The sequence below is a fragment of the Danio aesculapii genome, chromosome 21, assembly GCF_903798145.1.
Source record: "Danio aesculapii chromosome 21, fDanAes4.1, whole genome shotgun sequence".
NCBI lineage: Eukaryota > Metazoa > Chordata > Actinopteri > Cypriniformes > Danionidae > Danio > Danio aesculapii.
In genome coordinates, this window is record NC_079455.1 from 17055912 (window position 1) to 17083341 (window position 27430).

Below are 27430 nucleotides of genomic sequence, written 5' to 3' on the forward strand. Positions count from 1 at the left end.
GATAAAGAGGAGGAAAGCCAGATGCTTTGCAGAGGCAGCTTTTTGTAATGCGGTTGTAGATCGCCGAGGCCTGCAGCCAATCGCATGCTGCTTCTCACCCAGCCAGCCAATCAGATCGCACTTGGGTTTTTGTCACTGCCGCACTGGTGGTATGACACGAGAAATTAATCTCTCTCTTCATAAAGGCTGTTTTTCATCACACGCCTCCCTTTTAAACAACTCCAGTAAACACACGCATGCATTTTTTGGCTCTTCCAGCAGGACGTTTAACAAGATAAGTGAGCTGAGTAATTGGACTCATTAATTATAGCTGATCAGGGCTAAAGTTACGGCTGTTTAGAGGAGGTGAACCGAGGGTGTCCAGAGACCCTGTGACCTTGGGACTACAATTAATGAAGACAAACAACAGACCATTTTAGATGCGCAGTTGCTTTCCCAGGGGGCCGCTTGGTTGCATGGCTGCCTCTGAAAGTCTGCTTCTGATGGCTGTTTCTCAGGTCAGCCTTCACTGCTTGCTTGCTTGTGTATGTGTCTGTTGACTGATTTATCAAAGCATTGTTGTGTCACAGGTCAACACATGGGTCATGTAAGACATGAAGAAGACAGAAGGTTACACACGCTAACGCTGGTTGATGATGTTAGTGTTAGTGTTTCAAATCTAATCCCATATTGATTGAATATGCTTATTGTTTATAAAATTAACATTTGATCCTCTGTCAAAGGTTTGACCTTAAAACAGTGTTCACAAAACATTTCATCAGCATAACTCAGTGTTCTGATAGAATGAAATGTGAATTATAATTAATGTAATGGTATAAACCAGGGGTTCCCAAACTTTTTAGCCTGGGACCCCTAAAACAACAATGCCAGTTACTCATGACCCCCAAATTCCTCTTAGGTGGTTATAAATATGCAATATGTTGCTCATACAACAGTAGGGTTACACAAACACAAGCATATTGACTACACAAAGTGCAACAGTCTAGTAACCATATTTTTATAGTCATTAATTAATTTGTTTAATTTAATATAACCTCATAGGCGACACAGTGGCACAGTAGGTAGTGCTGTCGCCTCACAGCAAGAAGGTTGCTGGTTCGAGCCTCGGCTGGGTCAGTTGGCATTTCTGTGTGGAGTTTACATGTTCTCCCTGCGTTCACAAGGGTTTCCTCCAGGTGCTTTGGTTTTCCCCACAGTCCAAAGACATGCGGTACAGGTTGGGAAGGCTAAATTGTCCATAGTGTATGTGTGTGTGAATGAGTGTGTATGGATGTTTCCCAGAGATGGATTGCGCCTTGAAGGGCATGTGCTGGATAAGTTGCCGGTTCATTCCGCTGTGGTGACCCCGGATTAATAAAGGGACTAAGCCAAAAAGAAAATGAATGAATGAATGAATGTTATTAACCTCAACTAAAGAAACTGGTGGGCTCAGTGTTTTCAGCACAATTCTATTCTTGGTTTAATTTTGGAGACCTCTAATCAGAGATCTTTCTCAATGTTCTGTTGTGACCTGTATTTATTTTTTATGTATTTGACTGCCATAAAGGTGTCAGAAAGTTTAACTTGGTGCTATAAAATCAATCTGCTGCAGCTGACACTATTGCTGTGTTGTTAATCTGACGTAAACACACCGATCCTATGAAAAAAAAATATTTAAAGACTGATGGCTTTTCAGTACTATTAAAAACTACTATTTTTAACTTCTGTAGGTTATGGTTAAAACATTGTAATTCTAATAGTTTAGTAAATTTATGTGATTATTATTTTTTATCATCAAGCAACCCCCTGTCATTGTCCCGTCACCCCCCTGGGGTTCCCGACCCCCACTTTGGCAACCACTGGTATAAACAACAATAAGTATTTAGGATTCTTTGTAATAAGCGTCATTGTCATTATTGTTCGTGCTTTTTGACACTAATAATTATATTGTTCTTAGATCATTAAATATAATAATGATTACTTTAAAGTCAACGGTGCTATTATTATATTAATTAGCAATAATAATATGCTAGTTATAGAGGCTGTTTGTATTGTTATTAAGTAATTAGTAATAATGAGTTTATGGCACTGTTTGTAAAATGTGTAATATTACCAACATAGTAACAGGTGTTGTAATTAATAACAGTAATATTATTATGAATAATAAAAACAACAATTTTATGATTAATTAATGGTAATAATAATAATGTTGGTGTTTTATTATCCTCATTACATTTTTTGTTTATATATCGAAATGCAAATATGTTTAATCACTCACATACATAACTTGTTTATTAATATTATATATTTATTTCTTACTAAAGGATAGACCTGTCACAATAATCAATATAACGACTTATCGCACAACACATGGACATGACCTCAATCATTTTCGGTTGTGCAACATCTCTACTGGAGGTGTCAGTGTCAGTATGGTTAAAAAACACTACAGTATTTACTATAAATTACTTTAGTATATTTTTATGTGGGTGTCCAACAACTGAAACATTTTGGTAGCAGATATCGCAGCCTCTGTTACTTCTTACCTTGCACTTTTTTGTTAACATTCATTATTATTTATTAAGAATACGTGTTTACGCATTCTGATTCAAATTATTAAATTGTTAAATTTTAATAAAATTAAATATTCTTAAGAATAAAATCTTGTGTTCTTTGGAAGAGTGTTACTTGCATTGTGATGATATTATATTCTCATTCTGGCATTATATAATGAATGGCATAAAAGGGTCTTAAAATTACAGTAATATCGTTTATCGCTATATATTTTACATTGTGTATAGATTTTAAAGTATTATTACTGGTCTATAAATCATTAAATGGCCTAGGACCTCAATACATTACAGGTATGCTCACTGAATACAAATCTAACAGATCACTCAGATTTTTAGGATCATATAAACTAGAAATTCCAAGATTTCAGTCAAAGCAGGGTAAATCGGCTTTCAGCTACTACGCCCCTCGCTGCTGGAATCAGCTTCCAGAAATGATCAGACTTGCTCCAACATTAGGCACATTCAAATCAAGACTGAAAACACATCTGTTTAGCTGTGCCTTTACTGAATGAGCACTGTGCTACGTCCGACAGATCGCACTATTATGTTTTTCTCTTCTTTTTCATTCTTTTATAACACATTTTATCTGTTTTTATGCTTATTATATATAAATATATATATATTTTTTTACAATTATTATTTGTTTTTATTTCTCTTATACTTGTTTCTTTTATTCCTGTTTATGTAAAGCACTTTGAATTGCCACTGTGTATGAAATGTGCTATATAAATAAACTTGCCTTGCCTATATTTCTGTCACGGATTGGCCAGGCTCTTCCACCAGCATCACGCAACGATCACCGTCACCTGAGTTTTAACCACGCACAGCTGCACCCAATCACTTCCATTCACTATATAAGCACACACCTCACTTCAGTCAGTGTCCGGTCTCGTTCCAACGAAGCGGACTCCTAGAGAGTACCTCCTGGTAGTCACTAGCACATTGATCTCATATCCTGAACTTACCTGATCTCTGTTTTGTTCCAGTCTGTCCAGTGTTCCCGGTGTCCTGTCCGTATTGAGTGTCTTCAGTCTGTCTTCCCCACAAGCCCTCTGGTGTGTGCATTCGGTCTCCCTCAGTGTCTGTCATCCATCCTGATCCGAAGAAGGAATACCATCTCAACAATACTACAATCACATCCCCTCTGTTATCCTCGTATGCTCCTCTGCTGTAATAAACATCCTTCATTATATACTCACCTAACTTGTCCGTCTGCTTCCCTAACAGAAGACCGGACCATACAGTTTACAGCATGAGCACTCCCGATCCCATTCAGGAGTTGGTGGACTCCCTGAAGAGAGTGTTAATGCCAGCTACTCCACTTCCCGAAGCACCACCAGCACCGAGCACTTCTTCACCGTCCACCCACTCATCCAGTCCCATGGCTCGACCAGCGCCCTACTCTGGCGGGGCGGAGGAGTGCAATGGCTTTCTATTACAATGTTCCCTGATATTCACAATGCAACCAGAATTATACCCCACAGATCGGTCCAAAATTGCATTCATCATCTCCCTTCTCTCTGGGTCGGCTCTCCGGTGGGCTGAGACCATCTGGCAGCAAGCTGGGCCGGTAACCAATTCCATTCAAAGCTTTACCACATATTTCAAGGATGTCTTTGGGCGTGCAGATGGAGAAGTAGCAGCCGGAGAGCAATTATATCATCTTAAGCAGGGAGCCATGTCCACCCAGGACTATGCGCTCCGATTTCGTACTCTGGCTGCTGCTAGTGGATGGAATGAGCGATCTCTCCTAACCACCTACCGGCTCGGCTTGGAGCCCAACCTGAGGTTACAGCTGGCAGCTCTCGACGATACCATGGGGTTGGAAAAATTCATCCAACAGTCTCTTCGATGTTCAGATCGTCTGAAGGTCTACCAGCATGATCTCCCATCCATCTCACAAGCACTCCTTCGTCCGCCAGAGCCAGTCGTCCCTCCAGAATCAGAACCTATGATCATCGAATCTGGTAGACTTACGATTACTGAGCGACAGAGGAGGCTGACCCGGGGTCTGTGTATGTACTGTGGTGCCGAAGGACATGTCAGGCTGGACTGTCCCATTCGTCCAGTACGTTCATTGGTGAGTGTATTCAGTTCTCCAGTTGAGAAAATGCACCCTCTCACCACCAATGTTCAGTTAACTGCCCATTCTGTCTCTATTTCAGTCACGGCCCTCATCGACTCCGGGTCAGCCGGAAATTTCATCTCGCACGCCCTCTGTCGCCGCCTCCAGCTCCACACCGAAGCCTCGACGCACGTCTACCAGATTCAACCTATAACCACCGATATCCATTCCCAGGCACGTATCCATCGTAAATGTGAACCCGTAACCCTCAGAGTAGGGTTACTTCATAAAGAAGAAATTCAATTTCTGGTTCTGGAGGGAGCATCAATGGACATCATCCTAGGGCGCCCGTGGCTGGTGAAGCATGATCCCATCCTCTCTTGGGGCACTGGAGAAATCAAAAGATGGGGTAAAGAATGCGTCTCCAGCTGTTTTCCTGACCTACCCTTGCAGATCCAGAGACCCATAAATGTCTACGTCACGTCCGTCGAAAGTCCAGTTGAGAAACAATCCATTCAGATCCCGAAGATCTACTCCTCATACGAGGACGTATTTTGCCCCAAGAGAGCTTCCCAGCTACCTCCACATCGGCCATGGGACTGCGCCATTGACCTGCTTCCTGATGCTCCTATGCCCAGAGGTAGGATCTACCCGTTGTCCCTTCCAGAAACTAAGGCCATGGAGGAGTACATTCAGGAGGCTCTGAGTCAGGGGTATATTCGCCAGTCCACGTCACCCGCGGCCTCAAGTTTCTTCTTCGTGGCCAAGAAGGACGGAGGGCTGCGGCCATGTATTGATTATCGAGTCCTGAACCAAGGAACCATCAAATTCCGATACCCACTTCCTCTCGTCCCTGCGGCCCTGGAACAACTCCGATCCGCCAGGATATTCACTAAGTTGGACCTCCGCAGCGCCTACAATCTGGTACGAATACGCGAGGGGGACGAATGGAAGACGGCGTTTGTGACCCCTACTGGACACTACGAATATCTGGTCATGCCCTATGGTCTGGTCAACGCCCCCTCCGTATTCCAGAACTTCATACACGAAGTCCTCCGGGAGTTCCTCCATATCTCCGTCATTGTCTATATTGATGATATCCTGATTTACTCCCGGAGTGAGGCCGAACATCGCCACCACGTTGCGGAGGTCCTACAAACCCTACGGAACCATAAACTGTACCTCAAGGCTGAGAAGTGCTCATTTCACTTACCATCTGTCCAGTTCCTCGGATACATCATTGACCGAAAAGGGGTTCGCATGGACGAGGGGAAGGTCACTTCCGTCATCTCCTGGCCTGAACCAAAAACCATCAAAGAACTCCAACGATTCCTAGGGTTTGCCAATTTCTATCGCCGTTTCATCAACAACTACAGTCTTATCACCGCTCCACTTACCAACCTCCTAAAGAATCAACCCAAAACACTATCCTGGTCACCCGAAGCGGCCGCAGCCTTCCAAAGACTCAAGAAGTCCTTCACGCAGGCTCCACTCCTGACTCACCCCAATCCTGACTTACCTTTCGTGGTCGAGGTGGATGCATCGACCACCGGAGTAGGAGCCATCTTGTCCCAGCTCCATGGGAATCCCTCACTACTCCATCCATGCGCCTACTTCTCCCGTAAGCTCAGCCCGGCGGAAAAGAACTATGACATCGGGAACCGTGAACTTCTAGCCATCAAGCTCGCCCTGGAGGAGTGGCGACACTGGTTGGAGGGAGCTAAACACCCATTCCAGGTGATTACCGACCATAAAAACTTACAATACCTTAAAGAAGCGAAAAGACTCTGTCCTCGTCAAGCCCGGTGGTCCTTATTCTTCTCCAGATTTCAGTTCTCCATATCATATCGACCAGGATCCAAAAACATCCGGGCGGATGCACTCTCCAGAATCCATGACCAACAGGAAACAAGTGAGACCCCGGCCAACATTCTCCCAGATCAGATCACTGTCTGTCCCATCACCTGGTCTGCTCCAACAGTTGTCGCCACCCCAGAGTCCAGAACTCCGCCGGGCTGTCCCCCCAATCGACGATTCATCCCTGAAAATCAACGGGTAGATCTCATTCACTCCAGTCATACCTCTCTGGGCACAGGGCATCCCGGGGCCAACAACACCCTCTCGCTGCTATCCCCAACGCTTCTGGTGGCCGAACATGGCGAGGGATGTGAGGAGATACATCCAAGGCTGTAGAGAATGTGCCATGTCAAAGAGTCCTCGTCATCTACCTGCAGGAAAACTCCATCCCTTGCCCATCCCAAACCGCCCCTGGTCACACCTAGGAGTTGACTTCATGACAGACCTCCCATCGTCTGAAGGTAATACTTGCATATTAGTCATTGTAGATCGATTTTCCAAATTCTGTCGTCTGATTCCTCTGAAGGGTCTACCCACAGCCCTAGAAACTGCTGAAAACCTATTTAACCATGTCTTTCGATGTTTTGGGCTACCTGAAGACATAGTCTCGGACCGAGGACCCCAATTCATATCCAGACTATGGAAAGCCTTTTTTAAACTCCTAGGTGTGACCGTCAGCCTCTCGTCTGGCTATCACCCACAGACCAACGGCCAGACTGAGAGGAAAATTCAAGAAGTGGGGCGGTTCCTCAGGACCTTCTGTCACGGTCATCAGAACTCCTGGAGCCAGTTCCTGGGCTGGGCGGAATACGCCCAGAATTCCCTGCGGCAACCTACCACCGGACTTACGCCATTCCAGTGTATTCTGGGCTTCCAACCTCCACTCTTTCCCTGGGATGGCGAACCTTCTGACGTCCCCGCAGTGGATTACTGGTTCCGGGAGAGCGAGAGGGTCTGGGACGATGCTCATCACCATCTCCAGAGGGCAGTTCGCCGAGCCAAGGAGGTGTCAGACAAGAAGAGGATTCCTGGACCTGCCTATGCTCCGGGGCAGAAAGTTTGGCTCTCCACCAGAGACATCCGCTTGCGACTGCCCTCCCGAAAACTTAGTCCCAGATTTGTTGGTCCCTTCACCATCCTGGAACAGGTCAACCCAGTCACCTATAAGTTACAGCTACCACCACAATACAGAATTCACCCCACATTCCACGTGTCACTCCTCAAACCCTTTCACGACCCTCTGATTCCTTCCACAGAGCCTGGCCATGAAGAGGAACCCCCTCTCCCACTGATTTCAGAAGAAGGGTCCATATACAAGGTCACGGACATTCTACGGTCCCGACGTCGTGGTGGTCAGCTGGAATACCTCGTAGACTGGGAAGGATATGGTCCAGAAGAGAGGTCTTGGGTCCACAGATCCGATATATTAGATCCCGCACTCATGGAGGAGTTCCACTCCAATCACCCCGAGTTCCCAGCACCTCGTGGACGAGGTAGACCACCACGGCGTCGGCGGTCTAGGCCCTCAGGAGCGGGCCCTGGGGAGGGGGGTAATGTCACGGATTGGCCAGGCTCTTCCACCAGCATCACGCAACGATCACCGTCACCTGAGTTTTAACCACGCACAGCTGCACCCAATCACTTCCATTCACTATATAAGCACACACCTCACTTCAGTCAGTGTCCGGTCTCGTTCCAACGAAGCGGACTCCTAGAGAGTACCTCCTGGTAGTCACTAGCACATTGATCTCATATCCTGAACTTACCTGATCTCTGTTTTGTTCCAGTCTGTCCAGTGTTCCCGGTGTCCTGTCCGTATTGAGTGTCTTCAGTCTGTCTTCCCCACAAGCCCTCTGGTGTGTGCATTCGGTCTCCCTCAGTGTCTGTCATCCATCCTGATCCGAAGAAGGAATACCATCTCAACAATACTACAATCACATCCCCTCTGTTATCCTCGTATGCTCCTCTGCTGTAATAAACATCCTTCATTATATACTCACCTAACTTGTCCGTCTGCTTCCCTAACAATTTCAGTGCAATAAATCAGACAAAAAAATAGATATAATTTGATGGTGATAATTGGTGACAAACAATATTATTAATAAGTAGAAGAATAAACGTGTAAAGACATGTTAATTACATACAGTGCTCAGCATAATTGAGTTCACCCCATTTTAAATATGAATATTTTTCTCCATTTCTCAGTGAATATAGGCTATGTATTTTGGTGCATTTTAAACAAAACAGATTTATTAAACAGATATATTTATTACAATAATGTTTTAGTCACCAAACATATTTAGAAATTGAAAGATAATACAATTAAACTCAAGCAAAAAAAAATTACAACCTACAAAATTTCCACTAAATGTTTACATTTTTTTGCTTCTCTTTTCCTCCTTTTAAAATTTGTATTTAATATTTTTCTATAACATATACATTTGGGTGTACTAGTTTTTGGACCATTATTGTAAGTTATTTTGTTAGATAAGCTCCAGATTTGGCTTCAGAACTGACTAATCTGATGTATATGCACAAATATAATATTGTATTGTATAAATCTATGAAAATATAGATTTGTGAGGGGTGTACTTATATATGCTGAGCGCTGTGATTCCAAAAAGTAGCCTAAGGATCGTCTAGATCATCTAGAAGGATCAACACCTTAGTTTTATAAATTTGGCTCCGATTTTGCTCATATTGTATTTATATCAGTTTTAATAAGCTACTCTGAAAGCCTAAACAGCTGCTTTGTGAGTGTTTTAGGATTTCAAAATCACATATTTTGAAATGGGATTCTCTTTTACTCCAGAGCTCCAGGCCAGAGACGAGTGGAGGTGATTCCTCCCTTATAGATCTGCTCTGTTCTGACTGCTGGATTGGGAATTCTCAGGCTGCGGTCCATTTAAGGAGGGTTCGGTGCAGTCTTACCGCTTCAATGCACACAAAATGCCTGTTTCTCAAACCACGCATGTGTCACATCTGTAGAAAAGTTCACAACTGTGACTTGATTTTGCATATTACCTCCGGCCAGTTGCACACATGGCTTATATTTTCAAAATCTGACCTCTGGATTCTGCTTTGGTTAAATGAAATCGGAGCGATGCACACAATCAGATCACATTTAATCTTGTCAGCATCAAAGATATCTTTTTTCAGTGGAAAAATGACATGATGCGAAATCCAGACTCCGGCCGTACAGATACGCAGGATGATGAATTTAGGAGTAACATCAAGGTATTAAAGCGAAACCATTAGATCATTTTCCTTTAGCTTAGTCCCTTTACTCATCAGTGCTCGCCACAGCGGAATGAACCAATAACTTATCCAGCATATGTTTTACACAGCGGATTCACCGGTGGTGGTTTTGTAGGAGTGGGGGAGGGGGGTTGGCAGTGGCAGTGGCCCCCCCTCTGGCCCCCCTAAATTTGAAAGCGTGTTTTTGTGTCACAACTAAAACGCCACAAAGAAGCGAGATCAGCCATCAGTGGCAGACTGTGGAGATATAACATAGGCCTCTCTCGTGCGCCCTCAGTGTTGCGTGCACTCGCTCTCTTGCTCGCGGACTTGCTTTCCTTTGACTTTTGTCAGTGATGGAGCTGCGCGCATCAGTTTCCCACATTTGTCAGAAGTTAAGCCTCAAATCGACACAGGTAAAAAATTCAACTTTAGTCATCTTCATGTTGTGAAACACTATCAAAATGTCCACTGTTGATTATATTAGACTTCTGTTTTCAATAGCAATTATTAATCAGATTAATCTATTATTAATCAGAAATATACAGTTTTACGTTAGGAAATAGGATTGGGCCGATAGACAACACGATACTGAGCCGGCATCGCTGATCCTCTGCCCTGCCCCCGTCGCAAACCCATTCATGAAAAATACACACTTAGGCCCAGTCTACACTAATAGGTCTTAGTTTTAAAATGGCATTTTAGAATAAAAAGGATCCACATACACACTGTGTTTTCTGAACAGCCCTCCGTCCGCTGAAAACGCACATCACGTGACCACATACACACACAGACACAGCCACACACGCTGTCACGCTCTGGTCTGAGCTCCAGAGAGCAGTGCACGTCGGACAGGTCATCAAGGATGTACCGCTAGATCATGTCTCACTATAGTTGTTAAACGTGATATTTATTAATCTTGTCTCTATCTAACGACTCTTCGGTCTTTTAAATCTATCAGGTAATGTGTCACAGCGTCAGTACATTTCTTTAATCACTTGTACTTAGTCATTTTAGTGAAAACCTCAGATACTGTTGGTTGGGCACCTTTTTTACCAACCGACGCCATTAACGACAGATCGCTCTGCCTATTCATGCCAAAGTCTCACGGAAAAAGTGATTGACAGGTGGTAATTTGTGTTTAACTTGTCTTTATTTATTTATGATTTGGTTATGGGTAAAACAAAGACCATGCCAGGTAGTTGAGGTCATGTAGCCAGGTCAGGTAGTTGAAACAGTAGGCTACAAATTATTAATTCGTTATGAATTAATTATTCATAAATAATTTATTCACCTCCACCTATGACAACGATGCCATCATCCATCACGATGTTTCACATTAGACATCGTACGATTCCAAATTTGTCAACATCGCCCAACCCTATTAGGAAATTCAGTCTTGAATTTACAAACAGTCGGCAAGTACCAGACAACAGATGTAACACAGTGATAAAATTTCGTTTTCAGTCATGCTCATGTAAAAGTAATATTCATTTAGTTTAGTTTTGCCTTCATTCATTTTTGTTTTTAGTCGTGACACAAAGCTTGAGTCTTCAAACACATGATTTTTTTACAACACATTTACAAACATAATAGTTCAACTGATTTCTAATGACTACTTTTTTTGTCTTTCCCGTGGTAAAAGTCAGTGCATAATGTTTTCCTAGATATTTTGCAAGAGAGTTGTATTCAGATTAAAGCGTATTTTAAAGACCTACCTAGGTTATGTTAACTAGGAAAGTTAGAATTAATTAGTCAAGTTATTGTATAACCGGTTTGTTCTCTAGACAATCAGACAATCAGAAAATAAAAATAAATATAAAAAACTATGAGAAATATGACTTATCACTCCAGAAGATTATTATTATTATTTTTTGGACCTTCAATGCGGAAGTGCGTTAATTTTTTGCGATTGTTTTAGAACTTCCAATTCAGTTGCCTATGGGAGAAATGACTAGGAATAATAAACGGCAGAAAACGGTCAAACTACTTACTCTACAAGCAAATGTTCACATGACTATACAGACAAAGTGAAATAATATCATTTTTAAAATATTAGTTTGCAACATCAAGCAGCAAAACGAGCTGTTATTACTTCTTAAATTGAAAGGAAGTGAAGGAGAGCGGAAGTCTCAAGCCAAAAAAAATTCAAATGGCTGCACCCGCTCATACGTGAAAAATAAGGTCTATAGGAAATACTGTGAACATTTCTTTGGTTTGTTAAAGATCACTTGGAAAGCATTATTTTAAATTAACGGGAGGACAACAAAATATTCACCTGTATCTGTTAAAGTTTACAGATGCAAAAATGTACCTTGATGTACTTGAATGTTAGAAATTGTTATGCATTTTAAAAAAATTGAATGTTATCCTACAATACAAAGTGACTTGTCAAATAAAATAATACGGAAGAATATTTTGAGTTCAAGTTATTAAATTAGCCTGTTTATGAAGACTGCAGAGTGATGCATGAAAAAAATTACTTGTTGACCTGTTTGTTTCTTTTTTCTCTGTTTTACACAAAAGAAGATATTTTAAAGAATGTTGAAAATCAGCTATTGACTTCCAGAATAGGAAAAAATAACATATTATGGAAGTCAGTGACTTGTTATTGGATTCCAACTTTCTTAAGAATATATTATTTTCTGTTCAGAAATAAAGAAACTCAAACATGTTTAGAAAACATTAAGGAATGAGTGAACTGTCCCTTTAAATCAATTGTATTATATGTTGAGCATTATACGTTCATAGTGCGCACACTTGTAGAACATTTACAGTATGCTTTTCATAACTATTGTAATTAAGCTTTTGCCTTTTATAATCCATCACTTATCTGCTTTATAACCTTATTGACCCCTTTATTTTAGGGCCCACCATTTTTTTTTTGTCTAGAATGATGTTCAATTGTACACAAACAGATCATATTCAATCTTGTCAGCATCAAAGATATCTTTTTCAGTGGAAAAAAATCGGATGATGTGAAATCCAGGCTGAAATAGGGGGGATATTCCTACCACAGATGGCTCAAGTCTTTCTGTCCATCACATAAAAATCATATCCCTAGGGGGCGCTGCTTACAGCCGGAGAGAGAACGAGCGGGACAGAGGGAAAGCGTGAGGTGAGAGGAATGTGTTTGATGGAAAACGCAGCTGGGCGGCCGATTGTTCCAAACTCATCAGTCATGCTGGGGCCCACCAGCAGCAATCTCTGTCCCGCTTTCCACCACAGCGAAGCTCCTCGCAAAACTTCACACACAACACCTGCCTCTGTGATGAAAAGCAATCCATTTCTGCTTAACTTGACTAATATAAACCATCGCTTATCGGTACTGTAGGATTTTAACTGTAGGCATTGGCTTGGCGCCAGTGTCAAAATGGGGATAAGCCACGTTGACCCCTATGTTTTAGGCCCGCCAATTCTTTTCTGTTCACCATGAAGTGGCATGCTACACACAGTTGATGTCAGAATTATTAGCTCTCCTGTTAATTGTTCATTCTTTTATATTTTTTTCCATAATTTCTTTTAACGAAGAGAAATTTCAACACATTTCTAAACAATAGTTTTAATAATTAATTTGTAATAACTAATTTATTTTATCGTTGCCATAATGGCAGTAAATACTATTTTACTAGCTATTTCTTATCAGTTTCAAGGCTAAACTGGGTTAGTTATTAGGCTAATTAGCCAATCATTGTATGCTTAACATATTTGCTTAAGGGGGCTAATAATATTGACCATAAAATGGTTTACAAATAATTAAAAACTGCTTTTATTCTAGCCGAATAGGACTTTCTCCAGAAAAAAATGCTATAGAAAATACTGTGGAAAATATCTTGCTCTGTTAAACACCATTTGGGAAATATTTTTTTTAAATGACTTTAACTCTACATAATGATTTGGGAAGAAATAATCAATTATGTTTGTGCTTAGGGATTTGCTAATTGGAAACATATTTCTTAATATCATGGTTGACTAATGATCTGGTTAAAAATACACAAAAGCTCAATTTCAGGTCAGTTTCCGAATGAATTGAAAAATGAATCATTATTTCAAGATGAATAGCTGACCTATTATATACATATTATATTACAAGCATACATTAAAAGAAAATAAATCATATAGAGATTAAAACAATTACTTAATAATACTGTGCACTGTGTGTCAATACTGTGAACATTTGCAGTGTGATCTGTTTTTATTGTAATTAAGCTATTAATCAACATAAACCACAACATAAGCTTATCTGTAATGTTGTATTTAGGATTTACAACATGAAACCTGCATAAACCACATTTACCCCTCTGTTTTAGGCACGCTTTTTCTGTATCATCTAGTTGACAGACCACCAGATTTCTGTTTTATTTGCAAACTATAATTTAGAAAGTAATTATAATTAAAATTGTATTTATGGGGATTCGCTGATTTTAAATTCCAGTAAATTTATTTTAAATCACGACTGATAAATGACCTGTATAACATTGCACAGAAACTACACATTGAATGAAATATATGAAAAAATGTCAATTAGCTTCATAGCTTACTCTGGCATACCATGTCATGTTGTACATTGTCGCTGTATAAATAAATAAATAAAATAAATAAATAAATAACTGTAGGCATCATAGGATTATTAAATCACAAGATATCCATCTTTAATACTTCATATTAAAATAATTCCAAAACTTGAAAATGTTTCTTGCTTTTTTTGCTGTGTGATGTTTTTATTGTAATAAAGTTTTGACTAATATAAACTTATCACTAATTAATCTGCGGATATTTTTTGATATTTCTGCGGAAAATTATTTTTAAAATTTATATAAAACTAAAAATTTAATATATAAAAATACATTTTTAACTTTATTTCAATGTTTACAATGCAAATCCAATCGGATCCACTTATTTGGTAAACAAAGCAAGTCTCTCATATAATATATTCACTAAAGGACAGAAAAAAATACTTTACAAACTGTATTGTAAATAAATCATATGAACAGTTTCATATTACTATTATTATATCACAATAATATTACTAAAAATAATTTAAAAACTGAGTAAATATAAATTTACACACATTTACTCAAGTAAATGCATAGACTCAATGATGGGCTAAATATCTGCGGAAATCTGCAGATTTCTGCGCTCACAGATTCCGTGTGGGCACGTAGATTCCTACATATCACTTATCTGTAATGTGGGATTTTAACTCTAGGCATTGGATTGGCATCAGTGTTAAACTAGAATAAACTAAGTTGAACCCTATGTTTTAAGTCCTCTATTTTTTCTTTGAGTCATCTATCGTGAAGCAGGATTCTATATCACCACCTGAGCTCTATTTCAGTTGCAACAATCAGGCTGTTCAGGGGGTTTTTTCCAACAGCCCAAATGACAAGATTAACCGGGCTTAAAGGATGCTAGAAATCTTTTTGGGAAGTTGGCAGTGGCTGCGCTAGAATGTCAATTACCTGTAAGGGAACTGAAGACATTGATCGGTGCGGACCGCGTCGACCCTCAGTCAGCAAGATTCATGGCAAACGCACTGTATTTACAGTCCAAGACGTACAACTGATGACAGCAACCCTAATTCAGCACAAATAGGACAGCTTTACATAACACTTTGGCAAACAATAGACTGCCAAGAGACCAAATAGCTCTGTTGTTTTGAGTTCCACAATATATCTGTATGGGAACCGCTGAGCCATTCTCAGGAAAGCTGTCTAGGAATATGTGGCCTAGTTATCTTTCTTCCAAAACTTTATTTAGTATTTTGTGTCATGGCTTATTAATGCCTTGAATAGAAATACTCGCCAAAAAAATTAGGGTTTATTGTCAAATGAACTGCAAATGAATTTAGGGATCACAGTAAAATCTCATGATGAATAGTTTAAGAAAATTAATGTAAAAGTATATGTATGTCCTACATGTTCACATCAGTTTTTTGCTTTGTTTATTTTGCAATGTTCTTGTTATACATTGCATGTACTTTACAGTACAGTACATTCTAGTAAAAAAACATAATAACATAATTACAAGCGCCTAATCCAAAACCAGTCCTTAAACACAACTTTATAGTAAGTACATGTTGTTAATCAATATTAATAGGCATTTAATTGTGTAATTATACTGAATAAAAGGAACATTATAAAACATTTTAACCCCCTTTTTTCATGTATCATATTACTGAGTTACAATTATTTGAGGGAATGTGTTTTGTCTTGACTTTAATGATCAAATAATGGGGAAAAATAAGTTAATTAAGATATAGACCTTTCTTTCTCTTTTCTTTTTGTGAAATTAATTTGTGAGAATGTTGCCAAATATTCCAGACTGAGAGTGGGACCTTTGAAAAACCCACATTAATCAACTGCTAATGCCCCCCCTAAACATCCCTCATGCCCTGTGCATGTTTGCACCGTAGGAAATTCTTGTATTCGTCAGGGAGCGTGTTTTGGATTATGAAGCGTTGGCCATTAGGAGCCGTGTGTGACCCTTGACTCTGGGGTCGGATTCTTTAGTCCCGCACACTTTGTTGGGGGCACTCTTTCTGTTCACATAAGGAATGCATATATTTTCCATTCCTGCTTGCTTGTTTTAAAGATGCTGCGCTTTGTAGTCATCTACCACAGCTGTCCTTCCCGCTCCCCCCGTGCCACATGTTGCTGGTGGTCTTGCCCACAGTATTCATTACTTCATTAAGTGTGTTTGGGTGGGGAGAGCCCCTCTGTTTTCCCCATCAGACCGGATGCTGGTATATATGCGGGTGTGTGAATGTGTGCTCCGGCGGGATGGATTTGCTGCAGCTGGCTGTGACCATCAGACTGTGGGCAGTGGGCTGGTGCTGCTGTTTTTAGGGTGGGGTCATCTTGGATCTGAAGCCCCACATCTCGCGATCACTTTCTATCTGCCAACTCGCCCACAATGCCTCAAAGGACCACAATGCCTCAATTTCACACCCGGTAGCGCGAGGCCAGTCTTGTCCTGACATCTGGCCCAAAGATATGTGTGCAGGGCAGTTTGAGAAGAGTTTAATGGAGATTTTGTACCGGACACTTTAGCCCTATGAGCACTTGCAGAGGAACGGCAAGCCCGGAGGGATCAAGTAGGATTTTGACGAGCCTCCGATGGACCCAGATGTGTCTGTCTATCCACTACCCGTCCTTCTGGTGTCTCTTTGTCAGAGGCAGAGTGTTGAGCTTGTGTCGGGGGCCAGAGTGGAGCATTTCCCTCCACCACAGCCAACCCCACGTCGCCCTCCGAGGCCCTGCTGCAAGGGAGTATGTGGAGGAAGAGTTTTGCTTCTTGTTCCCGCACTTCTGCTTTTACTGCTGGGACTTGGAGCCTGTTTGCTACTGCTCCGCCGGGCTCTTGTTCAGGGAGCCAGTCGCAGTAGGGAACCTGACTTGCTTGATCTCCTCAGGGGAGAGAATACAGAGGAGGTGCTCCATACTGAAGATGCTCCACGAATAGATGTCACTCCTGTCTCATCTCTCCGATGGTTCCCAGAATCTCTGCCGACACTTACCCCTAGCACAGCCTCCTCTGAACCTACCTCCAGCCTAGCAAGCACCCTTGCCCTCACATTGCCCAGCAGTGCCCCACCCCCTCTGGGTAAGTGCCCCAAGTCTTGCTTGTTTACACACGAGTCTTGTTGTGCAATCCTGAGGAATAGCACTCTTTGATTTCTCAGAGTTGTCTCTGAAATGAGTGTAAAGGACAAGACCAGGCACATCAGCTATGCAGCAGGAAGCAGGCTATAGAGAAGAAAAATAAAGACCTGTTAATGAAAAGGGAAAAATACAGGACAGAGTTCACTCTAGGCTTCTGTTATAATTTCTCCCATTCTTTCATTATCTGATTGGTGCACGTTCAATGCTCTTTTTTTGGAAGTTGGATTCTATGACTCTTTAGTATTTCATAGAATTTCTTTGGACAGAAAGCTTGCAGACTAGTTTTGGCCTCTTGCCAAACCAATGACTGGATAGACATGCTTAGTCTCATGCTTCTAATTTGCTCCCTTTGGAAATATGCAAATAATGTATGTAACCAGTAGTCAACATTTGAAGTGCACTAAAGTAGGCATGGGCTGGTATAAGTTTCTGATGGTATGATAACCTTAGATAAAAATATCACGCTTTCATGGTATTGTGATAATATATGGTCTTTTTAAATACCTGGGTAAAAAAAAGTCCCCTTTGAACACAATATTTTTTTATTTTGAGAAACAGTTATAATATTTTGGAACAGTAAACATGTCAGGCTACATAATTCAAATGAGTCATTGACTTCTGCTGTCTTCATTAATTTTAAAAACACATATTTCTTTATAATTTAAAACGTCTTTGGAGATCTTTTCTGCTGTTGTCCTAAAAAAAAAAAAAAAAAACTTAAATAAAAAATTTTACACATACCTTAGGAATGGTAAAGCAGAAAATAATGGCGGTTTTAAAACTTTGACTTTTCCAAACCGTGGTATACCTTGAAAACGGTTATCTTCCCATGCCTACATCAAAGTTATACTAAAATTATTGAACATGGAGGTATGAACCTACACTGGTCTCAGGCTCAGTTCGGTTACGATTATAATGCCATCGATTCGGTTCAATTCGATATCTCAGTGCATCATGGTGCATTGGCAATGCTTCCCATAAACAAATTGATATTTTACTTAACAACACAATAATTCTTGTATTAAAATTTATAATTTATACATTTATTTATAAATTATTTGTAATACAACATTGTCCTTTAACACAAGCAGTCAGATATATGAACTAGATCTTTTTATTTTACCTGCCCAAAGAAAACCCTCTTTTTAAATGTATCAAACAAAACTTAAGTACATGCACAGAACAACATGAGCATTTAGAGCAAATAAACAAGTTTAAATATTATCCTGCTTGCTTTTGAGCGTTGTTGAGTGAGTTCTTAAAAGCCTATGATTGGTCATGTGCTCAACAGAAAGGGCTGCGATTGGCTCTAACGGTCAACGCGACTCTGGTGCTGTTCAGCAAAAAGTAACACAGACACTGTTAAACGACCACAGTGATTAGCCGTTATAAGATTCTGATGGTATGATAACCTTGGATAAAAATATCATGGTTTCACGGGATCACCGTACTGTGATCACTGCTCTAAAAATATATTTTTTAAATGTCTGGGTAAAAAACTAAAACATTTTTCCCGTTTGTAAACAATATGATTGATTTTTTAAAAGATTTATAATATTTTGGAGCAGTAAACATTAATTCATTTTCTTTTCGGCTTAGTCCCTTAATTAATCTGGGGTCGCCACAGCGGAATGAAACGGCAACTTATCTAGCACATGTTTTACGCAGCGGATGCCCTTCCAGCTGCAACCCATCTCTGGAAAACATCCATACACACTCATACACTAGGGACAATTTAGCATATCCAATTCACCTAAAGCGCATGTCTTTATACTGTGGGGGAAACTGGAGCACCCGGAGGAAACCCATGCAAACGCAGCGAGAACATGCAAACTCCACACAGAAACACCAACTGACCCAGCCGAGGCTCGAACCAGTGACCTTCTTGCTGTGAGGCGACAGCACTACATACTGCGCCACTGCGTCGCCTAGCAGTAAACTTGTCAGGCTAAATAATTCAAACGAATCATTGACTGCTGTCTTCATTGACATGCTGTCTCAAAAATACAGATTTCTTTACAATATAAAATGGCATTTTTGAATATATTTTCTGCTGAAGATACTGTTGTCCTAAAAAAGTGTAAATAAAAAATCTTACAGATACCTTAGGAACGGTGTTACAGAAAATTTTTGCGGTTTTAAAACCTTGACTTCTCCAGACTGCGGTATACCTTGAAAACGGTTATGGTCCCATGTCAATCCACTTCAAATGTTGACTTCTGTATGTTTTACTTGCTTGTCATGCAATAGTCAATTGCTTAACCTGTCTTTAGGCATAAATATTGATATTCGATTCTAAGATCTGTAATTTTTTCTCCATTGGCTGGTCCAGTGTTACATTTTACAAAGGTTTAAGCAAACTGGATACCGGATTACTATAGCAATCTCGCTTCAGGGAAAGCTCTGCTTCCTTAAAGGTTTGTCTTTTGTTGCTAGTGTGCGTTGTAGTTAATGCAAACATAAAGAGTCTCAAGTCCACGCTGAAGGTCTTAAAGAGATAATAGAATACACAGGGCCTTTAAAGCACTGAAGAATGCACCCACACCACAGCTGTATTCTGCATTTACCACACATGTATTTGTTTTACTACACTTTTCTATAGCTACGCTCTGAAAGGGAATTATGTAAAATAGCACTGAGGATTATGTCTAACCTATAGGGATTATATGTTAGCTTGTGTGTATGGAAATACTGGTGTCTTACATAATAGATCTGCATATTACTTTATACCTGCATATTACTTTAAACTTTATACCTTTTTATTTTAAAAACATGGGTAATTCTCTATGTGTTAACTGTATACAAGTTAAATAATGGGCGACGCAGTGGCGCAGTAGGTAGTGCTGTTGCCTCACAGCAAGAAGGTTGCTTGTTCAAGCCTCGGCTGGGTCAGTTGGCGTTTCGGTGTGGAGTTCGCATGTTCTCCCTGCGTTCACGTTGGTGTGCTCCGGATTCCCCCACAGTCCAAAGACATGTGGTATAGGTGAATTGGGTAGGCTGGGATGTTTCCCAGAGATGGGTTGCGGCTGGAAGGGTAAAACATGTGCTGGATGAGTTGGCGGTTCATTCCGCTGTGGCGACCCCGGATTAATAAAGGGACTAAGCCAAAATGGGTGAATGAAGTTAAATAATACACATATGGCATACATTTAAATTGGATCTAACTGGGGGTTAGTTTATTATAAAAATTATTTATTCAATATATTGAATTTTGTATTTGCACACTTGTTCTTGAGCATGCAATCTTGCATAATTCCTGCAGATAAAATAACATCAGTTCTAGAGTTCAGCGCCAGTCTGCGACACAATCAAAACACCATTGACATCTGAACTCTGGTGCCCTGCAGTCACCAAAGCTGTTGCTACAAAACTGGTAGTGTGATAGCTGTTTTCTTTCTTTTTTTTGCTTGCTCTAGGCCATATCATTTAGTTTAGAGGCTTTTAATAAATGCAGCGGTGCAGATATAAATGTGAAATTGAGAAGACCTCTCTGAAAGGCTTTGGCATCCCCTTTAAACAAAAGGGATGCACATAATGGTTTCGCATAATGGAAAGCACTCAAAAGCTGTAAGATTGCATGCAGTATAAATGGACCTCTTTGCAGTGATGGGATTCTGCTCCCAGCTGTAACAAGAGACATCTCCAGCATAAGGGGGGGTGAGACAGTGTGTTGGTGTATAGGGGGGTTGACCATGGCTTTACTATCATGATCTCTCAAGCATCGTTTGTCAGCCGCTGGAGATTTTTCTTTGAATCTTAAACTGCCAAAGCAATGTGGATTTCATTTAAACTAGCCAATATTATTGCTTTTGTTCTTCAAGCATCCCTCGTGTTCCATTGAACTGAATTGGTTGTTTTATGTTTGTGATACTGAATAATTTATCGGTTAAATAATAATGCTAATTTAGGAAATAGCCTCTTTTAAAATCATTTTATGTGATCTTCTGACCTATAGCCTTGTTTAAATCAGAAATTTTCAATTGTTTGTAATCATAAATCACAAAATCTGTGGTCATCAGACTGATATTCCACTTTTAAATCTATATTTTATTAAGCTATGAAATCTCTGAGACCACAAACACAATATGGTAAAGTCTAAAAATTAATAGAAAGGCAACAACATGCCATGACCACCTGTCGGACAAGCCTACACTTATGGAATTACTCGTTTGGACGCGGTGAATGTGTCTCAAGAAGAAAAAATAAAACACTTTCACAAAAGGACCTCTCCTTTCATTTTTATGACTTTCCTAGAACCCTTTGGAGAGTGCAGAAAGATAGACATGTTTATGAAACCTTCCAGATGGCCCCATTTTGCCCCCACCCAGGCCCTCTTTTCAGTTCCTTGGCCATGAAGGATTAATCAAACTCAGAGCTAAGCTCGCTGGCCAAACCCTTGGGTTTTCAGGCAGGAGAAAGTGACCTCTCATGAGAGCTATAGTTAAAGTTGCTTGTTGCGTGCCATTAAGAACTCGAAGAACTTAGCCTTGTCAGGGTTAGTAACGTAACATAGCCTGTGAACACGAGTCTCAGAAATTGACCTGGCAATGTGGCTGAATGTAAAAAGGAGCATGAGTGTGAAGCTGGATAAACAGCAATTGTCAAGGACTGTAGTGAAACTGACCTTGTTAGCTCGGAATGCTTTGTTGATCATTTAGCATGAACTGTTACATGGCCAGCTGAAGTATGGTTTCAACGATACTCTACCCCCCCACAAACAAAAAAACATGTTTTCTACACAGTTGTTCTGAATATTTTTTGTAGTGAGTAGTGCTTATTACTTGTTTTGCTTATGTGGCATCAATCAGCTAGTCAGTGCAGTCATGGTGTCATTTTCCTGCAGCTCTATAGTGATTAGGTGTGTTTGACTTGATGCAGGACTGTGCATACCAATCGCCATCCGACTGAAAGCAGAGTATGCCATTAGACATATTATAAGAATTGTTGAGGCGCCAGTGCCAAGTGACTGTGACGTATGCCAATGTGAGAGTCAGCACAGCTTCCTCCAGAGCAACTTCACAAGCTATGATGACGATACAGCTGTTGCACAATTGGTCGGGTTGAAGGTATAAAAACACTGTGAACATCACTACAGGAAGCTGAGAGTGTCTGAATTCATGCTTTCCCCCACCTGCAAGAACTTGCTGATTTGTTTACTGTACATCCAAGCTCAAATGAAGTCCGGGTGTGGTCAAAATAGCAAAATGTCAGTGATTTTTGCCCATTTACAATAGTGCAAAAAAGAAAAACCGAAGTGTGGTTCTGTTGGTCAGCATTCGGCACTATAGTGTGTTTTGTTCTTACGAGAATGACCAAATTTCGCAGAGTGAATGGTAAGTGTTACTGCACCTTTATCCAGTAAATTTATTTGGTCTTACTCTCTACACACTATGACAGTATGCAGTTTACTTCTAGAAAGTCCTGCAGCAGGAAAACAGCTGCCCCAGATAACTGTGAATGCAACACAGCCTCATTCTGAAAATGTAGCCCTATGTACGTTTCTAGAGATTCTGAATTACGTAGCCAGAGGTATGTATGGCTGCATTTCGTCTTTAAAACGAAAGCTGTGAAGCGGTATGACTGTTCCTTTTCGTGCTTACCAGCTGACTGCTTACCTATGTTTGAACGGCTTTCCCGCTGATACCAGTTTGTCCAGTTAGCTTGACATGTACGACAGCAAATACAGAGAGCAGTTGACCACAACGACGGGGTTCGAGTCTGGTGAAGAACTGAAGACATCAACAGAAGCCAAAAGATAAAATATTCAAGTAAATAACAGGGCGAGATTGTGGTAAAATCTGAAAACGTGGTAAAAATCAGGCGAGGGCTTTTCATTTTCTGGGTTGCTTTTTAAAACTGTCGGTTGGGTTTAGGGAAGTGGGTGGGCGGGTCAGTCGGTGCTTTTGAAAACACTATTAATTGGGGTTAGGGAAGGAGGAGGGTGGGTCAGCCGATCGGTAAGTCAGTGAGTCATTCAGTCAGTAAGTCAGTCGACAGTGGCCACTGGTGGATTTAAGCAAGAACAGCAGGTGCGAATGGCACTCGCACACGACAGAAATTTGAGATCTAAAAAAAAACGTACACAGCGACCTCTGGTGGATTTGTGAAAACAAAAACTGCAAAAAAACATAGCTCCTGGGATTTATTTGGCGCTTTCCAGAAATGTATAGAGCTGTACGTTTTAAGAATGAGCCTGGGTTGTGTAAATTCTATCGCTTTCTTCAGGCAACGTTCTTAAACCACCTTTCCTCCCAACCCCCCACCCATACTTTCTCTCCTTCCTTCGCACTTTTCTCTCCACCTGGTCTCCCTGGCACATGCTGCCTCAGCAGGTATTTGTCGAGTTTTCCCAGATCTCCAGCAGATAGCTGATGGGACCCTCAGAGACATGAGGGAATATTGTACAGGCGTGTAACTGTCAGAGCTCAATTACGAATAGAGGGATATTTTTGAAGTGTATCACTAGACCAGGGGCGTAAACATGACAGACATCGACGGAATTACGCCACAGGCTGTTGACACGCAAGCCTTCTTGCATCTTTGGAAGATATGTCAGAGTAACATTTTTTTTTGATCTGATTGTCAGCAAAAGCTTGGGAACTTTTAGTACAGAGAAGTCTAAAGTTGTATAATGCATAAAAACAAGGAGGGGAATGTAAATGAGTAGCATACGGCTGTCCAATTTCAGCAAGTTTTGCATGCACCAGAACGTTTGCTTGCTTGCTTTTGCATCATGCGCGGCAAAATTCATGAGGTGGATATCGTCTTAATATAACCAGCTTTGCAGGGGGCCCTCAAGGGGATAAACAGAGTCAAGGAATACAAACATACTCGCTTCTGCAGCTCTGAAAAATTGTGCACATGTTTTAAAGGCCGAGCTGAATGTTCGAGCCTCTGGATGTGGTCTTTATGAGGCTCTGAGGGCAGATCTCAAAGGAACTCTGATTTAGTGTCTACGGACTCCATCTTTCCATTCAGGGAGCTGACTCTTGTCGAGTGTGCTGTGTCATTAGTTCTCTAGTGGGGTAAACAGGCGCCGAGACGTGCTAAAACTCTCAGCGGGCATGGAGGGGCAGAACGGGGATGACAAGGAACATGCGCCTCCCAGCAACCATCTGGATCCCGGCCAGCCCTTATGCATGTTGCTGAAAGCAGTGTTGTTATAGTTGTATATTACTGTTTTTCTCTATTTCTTTTGAGTGTCACACAACGGTGTGAATTATGAAGCATAAACATTTTAAAATGTTACAAATTGATGGAGTTTTCTTGGAGCTGGGGTGTTGAGATTTGTGGTGCTGTCTAAAAAGGAAAAAATAAACTTTCTCCTGTGGCGTGTGTTTGGGCATGGGGCCAAGAGTACTGTTATTTGGGGGACGGTTAGGACTATTACGGGATTACTACAGAGGGCAACCCAACTATACCTCAAATTGTTATTCTGATTGAATATTTTTTACAGGGGTCCCAGAAACTCCTGACCAATGGTTTTGTGTGGGTCATAAATATACTTCCCAAAAGTCCTGGTTGGTGGCTTATTTTCAAAGCGGACTTGAAGCCAATGGAAGTCCTTTATCCAGTCTTCAAAAAGTGTAGATGGTGGATTAACATTCACCACATGATCAGTAATCCGATGTGCCATTATTTGTAGCTTTAGGTGGCTTCTAAAACAAAATCGGTCAGTGTTGTTTTCATTCTCATTTTCAGCACTTTACGTGTTCTCGATTGTGTTGCTCTCCGTCATCTGAAGGCGGAAGGCATTGACTAAGTGATTGACATCTGATTTTAACCAATCCATTTCCGTTTAGTTTTAGAGCAGTGGGCCAATAAGAAGAGCGCAAAGGCGGGGCAAACATTGTGGGCTTTGTTTACTGCAGCAAGGTGACATGACAACAGTTTTAAACTGTTCCTGAGTGCTGCGTTTCAAGTGCAAAGACGCATTCTGCGTGAATGTGTCCTAAATCACCACGCATGCAGTGAACATTTTGCAGTAAAAACTGGTCGGACGCAACAATTTTATGCACTCGTACAAATGCTCCCAAATATTTTGAGGTCGCATAGATAAAATTTCGGGCGCATATGCGACCAAAACGGTCGCAATTTCGAGCCCTGCCCAGGTACTCCAGTTTCCTCCCACAGTCCAAAGACTTGCAGTATAAGTAAATTGAATAAACCAAATTGGCAATGTAAATTAGTGTTTTAGGACTGGGCATTCACCGCATAAACACATGCTGGTATAGTTGGCGTTTCATTCCGCAACCCCTAATAATTAAGGAATAGGCCGAATGAACGAATTCACAGGAGCTCTCAAAACCTACCTAGTTTAGACTCCCCTCTCTCCTGATGAAACGGGAGGGAGCCCAAGCTCGAGGATCTCTGAGCTCAGGGCTCTCTCACAGGACAGCATGCTAAACACGATTTATCAATCATCCATCAGCTAAGTGTGAACTTATGAAATGGCAGTTAAAAGTAGTCAGTATTGTTACCGATTCATTTGATGATGACATCGCAAAATTCGAAAGACAAATATTTTACAATAAAGACGTCAGCATTTGACGACAGTTACTCTAAAAACATGTAAATAAAAGCAAGTAAATACACTTGTATTATAAATAAACATCTGACGTACACCCACCTTATGCAAGACCATCTCAACCAAATGTTGCTGATTTTCCTCACGGCCTGCTGTACTTACTTCAACAAACTGGCACAAGATGTTCTGTAAGCTAAGGTTCCAGAGCCACACATTGTGACCTGACTAGACATGCAGTTTCATGAACATCAAAGTCAACGAGTAGGTTGAGTACGCTTTTGCCCCCGTAATCCAAACCTCAACAGTGATCTGATTTCACTAATGTGATTTGATGTGGTAACATTAGTACCTCAAGATCATGTTTGATATCAGGGAGGGCCCAGATACGCAGTGAAGTACACTTCCACATCTGCTAACGTTTCCCTTTTCTTGGCCTGACTGTAGCCGGCTGTTCCGCATGTGTGTATGTGTGGGGTTGTTGTGGTCCTACGATGAGCTGCTCTCAGTTGGACATCTGGAGTTCTGGACTGTCATCTTTTTTCATTTGTGGAGAGAAAGAGAAGGGTAACATGATGACATATTTGGTTGAATTTCTGTCTAACTTTCACATTTTTCATAGCAAGTCTTAACAGCACCATTAACCGATTCGGAATCATTTTATCTTGTTTTTTAAATAATTCAATACTTTTTTTATTCTAAGAGGATGCAATTGATTGGATCTGAAGTATCCGTGAACATTACCTATTTATTTAATTATTCCTTTGTACAAATTTGAGAGAGAAAACTGATAATAATAATAGCAGTAAGACGTTTTCAGATATAAAGTACTGGATCTTAAGCCACTCTGGAGTATGTGATTTAATATCATGCTGAAGAACATAGAAAGCCATGACTCACTCCAATAATGTTAGCTTACACTCTCATGCTTGGTTAATTGATTCAGCATACTGGCTGACATGTTCATGAGTTCATGTTTGTGTAATCTGTTAGAGGAATAAAGATTTGCTTGGAGGTCTGCAGTGGAGTGCCTCGAACGTGAAACCTGACTTGAGTTCTATAAATATTCCTGCTTGTTTTCCACCTAGATTGAAATACCACATGTGGCATATACTGTCAGTTACTTTACACCATGATTTTAACTCATCCCTTGGTGTGTATAATTAATGTGAAGAACATTTACAGCTTGCAAAGGGGTTACGCGGCTAATTTTGAATAGGCATCAGTGCAAAAAATGATTTAGTTCTCCTAAATGGTGTAGGAACTGTGCTTACCAGCAAAACTAACAACATTAATGTGGATATAACAATATTTTTGTCTAAATATTTCTACAAAAATAACAGCGTGCTTGATGTGGTGAAGAGATGCTGTTAAAAAATGCTGGAAGAGGGACGTTAGTCTTTTTGGTTGTGATTAGCGAGATTAAAACAAGCATGTTCCATCTAAACATTTGCTTTGAACGGCGTTTCAGCTTGACAGAGATGCTCCGCTGTGCTGCGCTGAGCAGAAACCATCGCGTGTTTGAAAGAAC

The 27430-nt window shown here is 40.7% G+C and overlaps 1 protein-coding gene across 8 annotated transcripts in view; it reads left to right on the plus strand.

Annotated features, from left to right (window-relative positions):
• Positions 1-27430, plus strand: part of nrg2a (neuregulin 2a) — a 191144-nt gene that overhangs the window by 108428 nt on the left and 55286 nt on the right. Inside the window, exon 1 of one of the 8 annotated variants that reach the window (XM_056446713.1) lies at positions 16634-17316. The exons of the other annotated variants lie outside the window; for them this stretch is intronic. Coding sequence (XP_056302688.1) covers positions 16830-17316 — 487 coding nt within the window. The 5' untranslated portion in view covers positions 16634-16829. Of the gene's footprint in view, positions 1-16633; positions 17317-27430 lie in introns of those variants that run through there. 8 annotated transcript variants of the gene reach the window in all.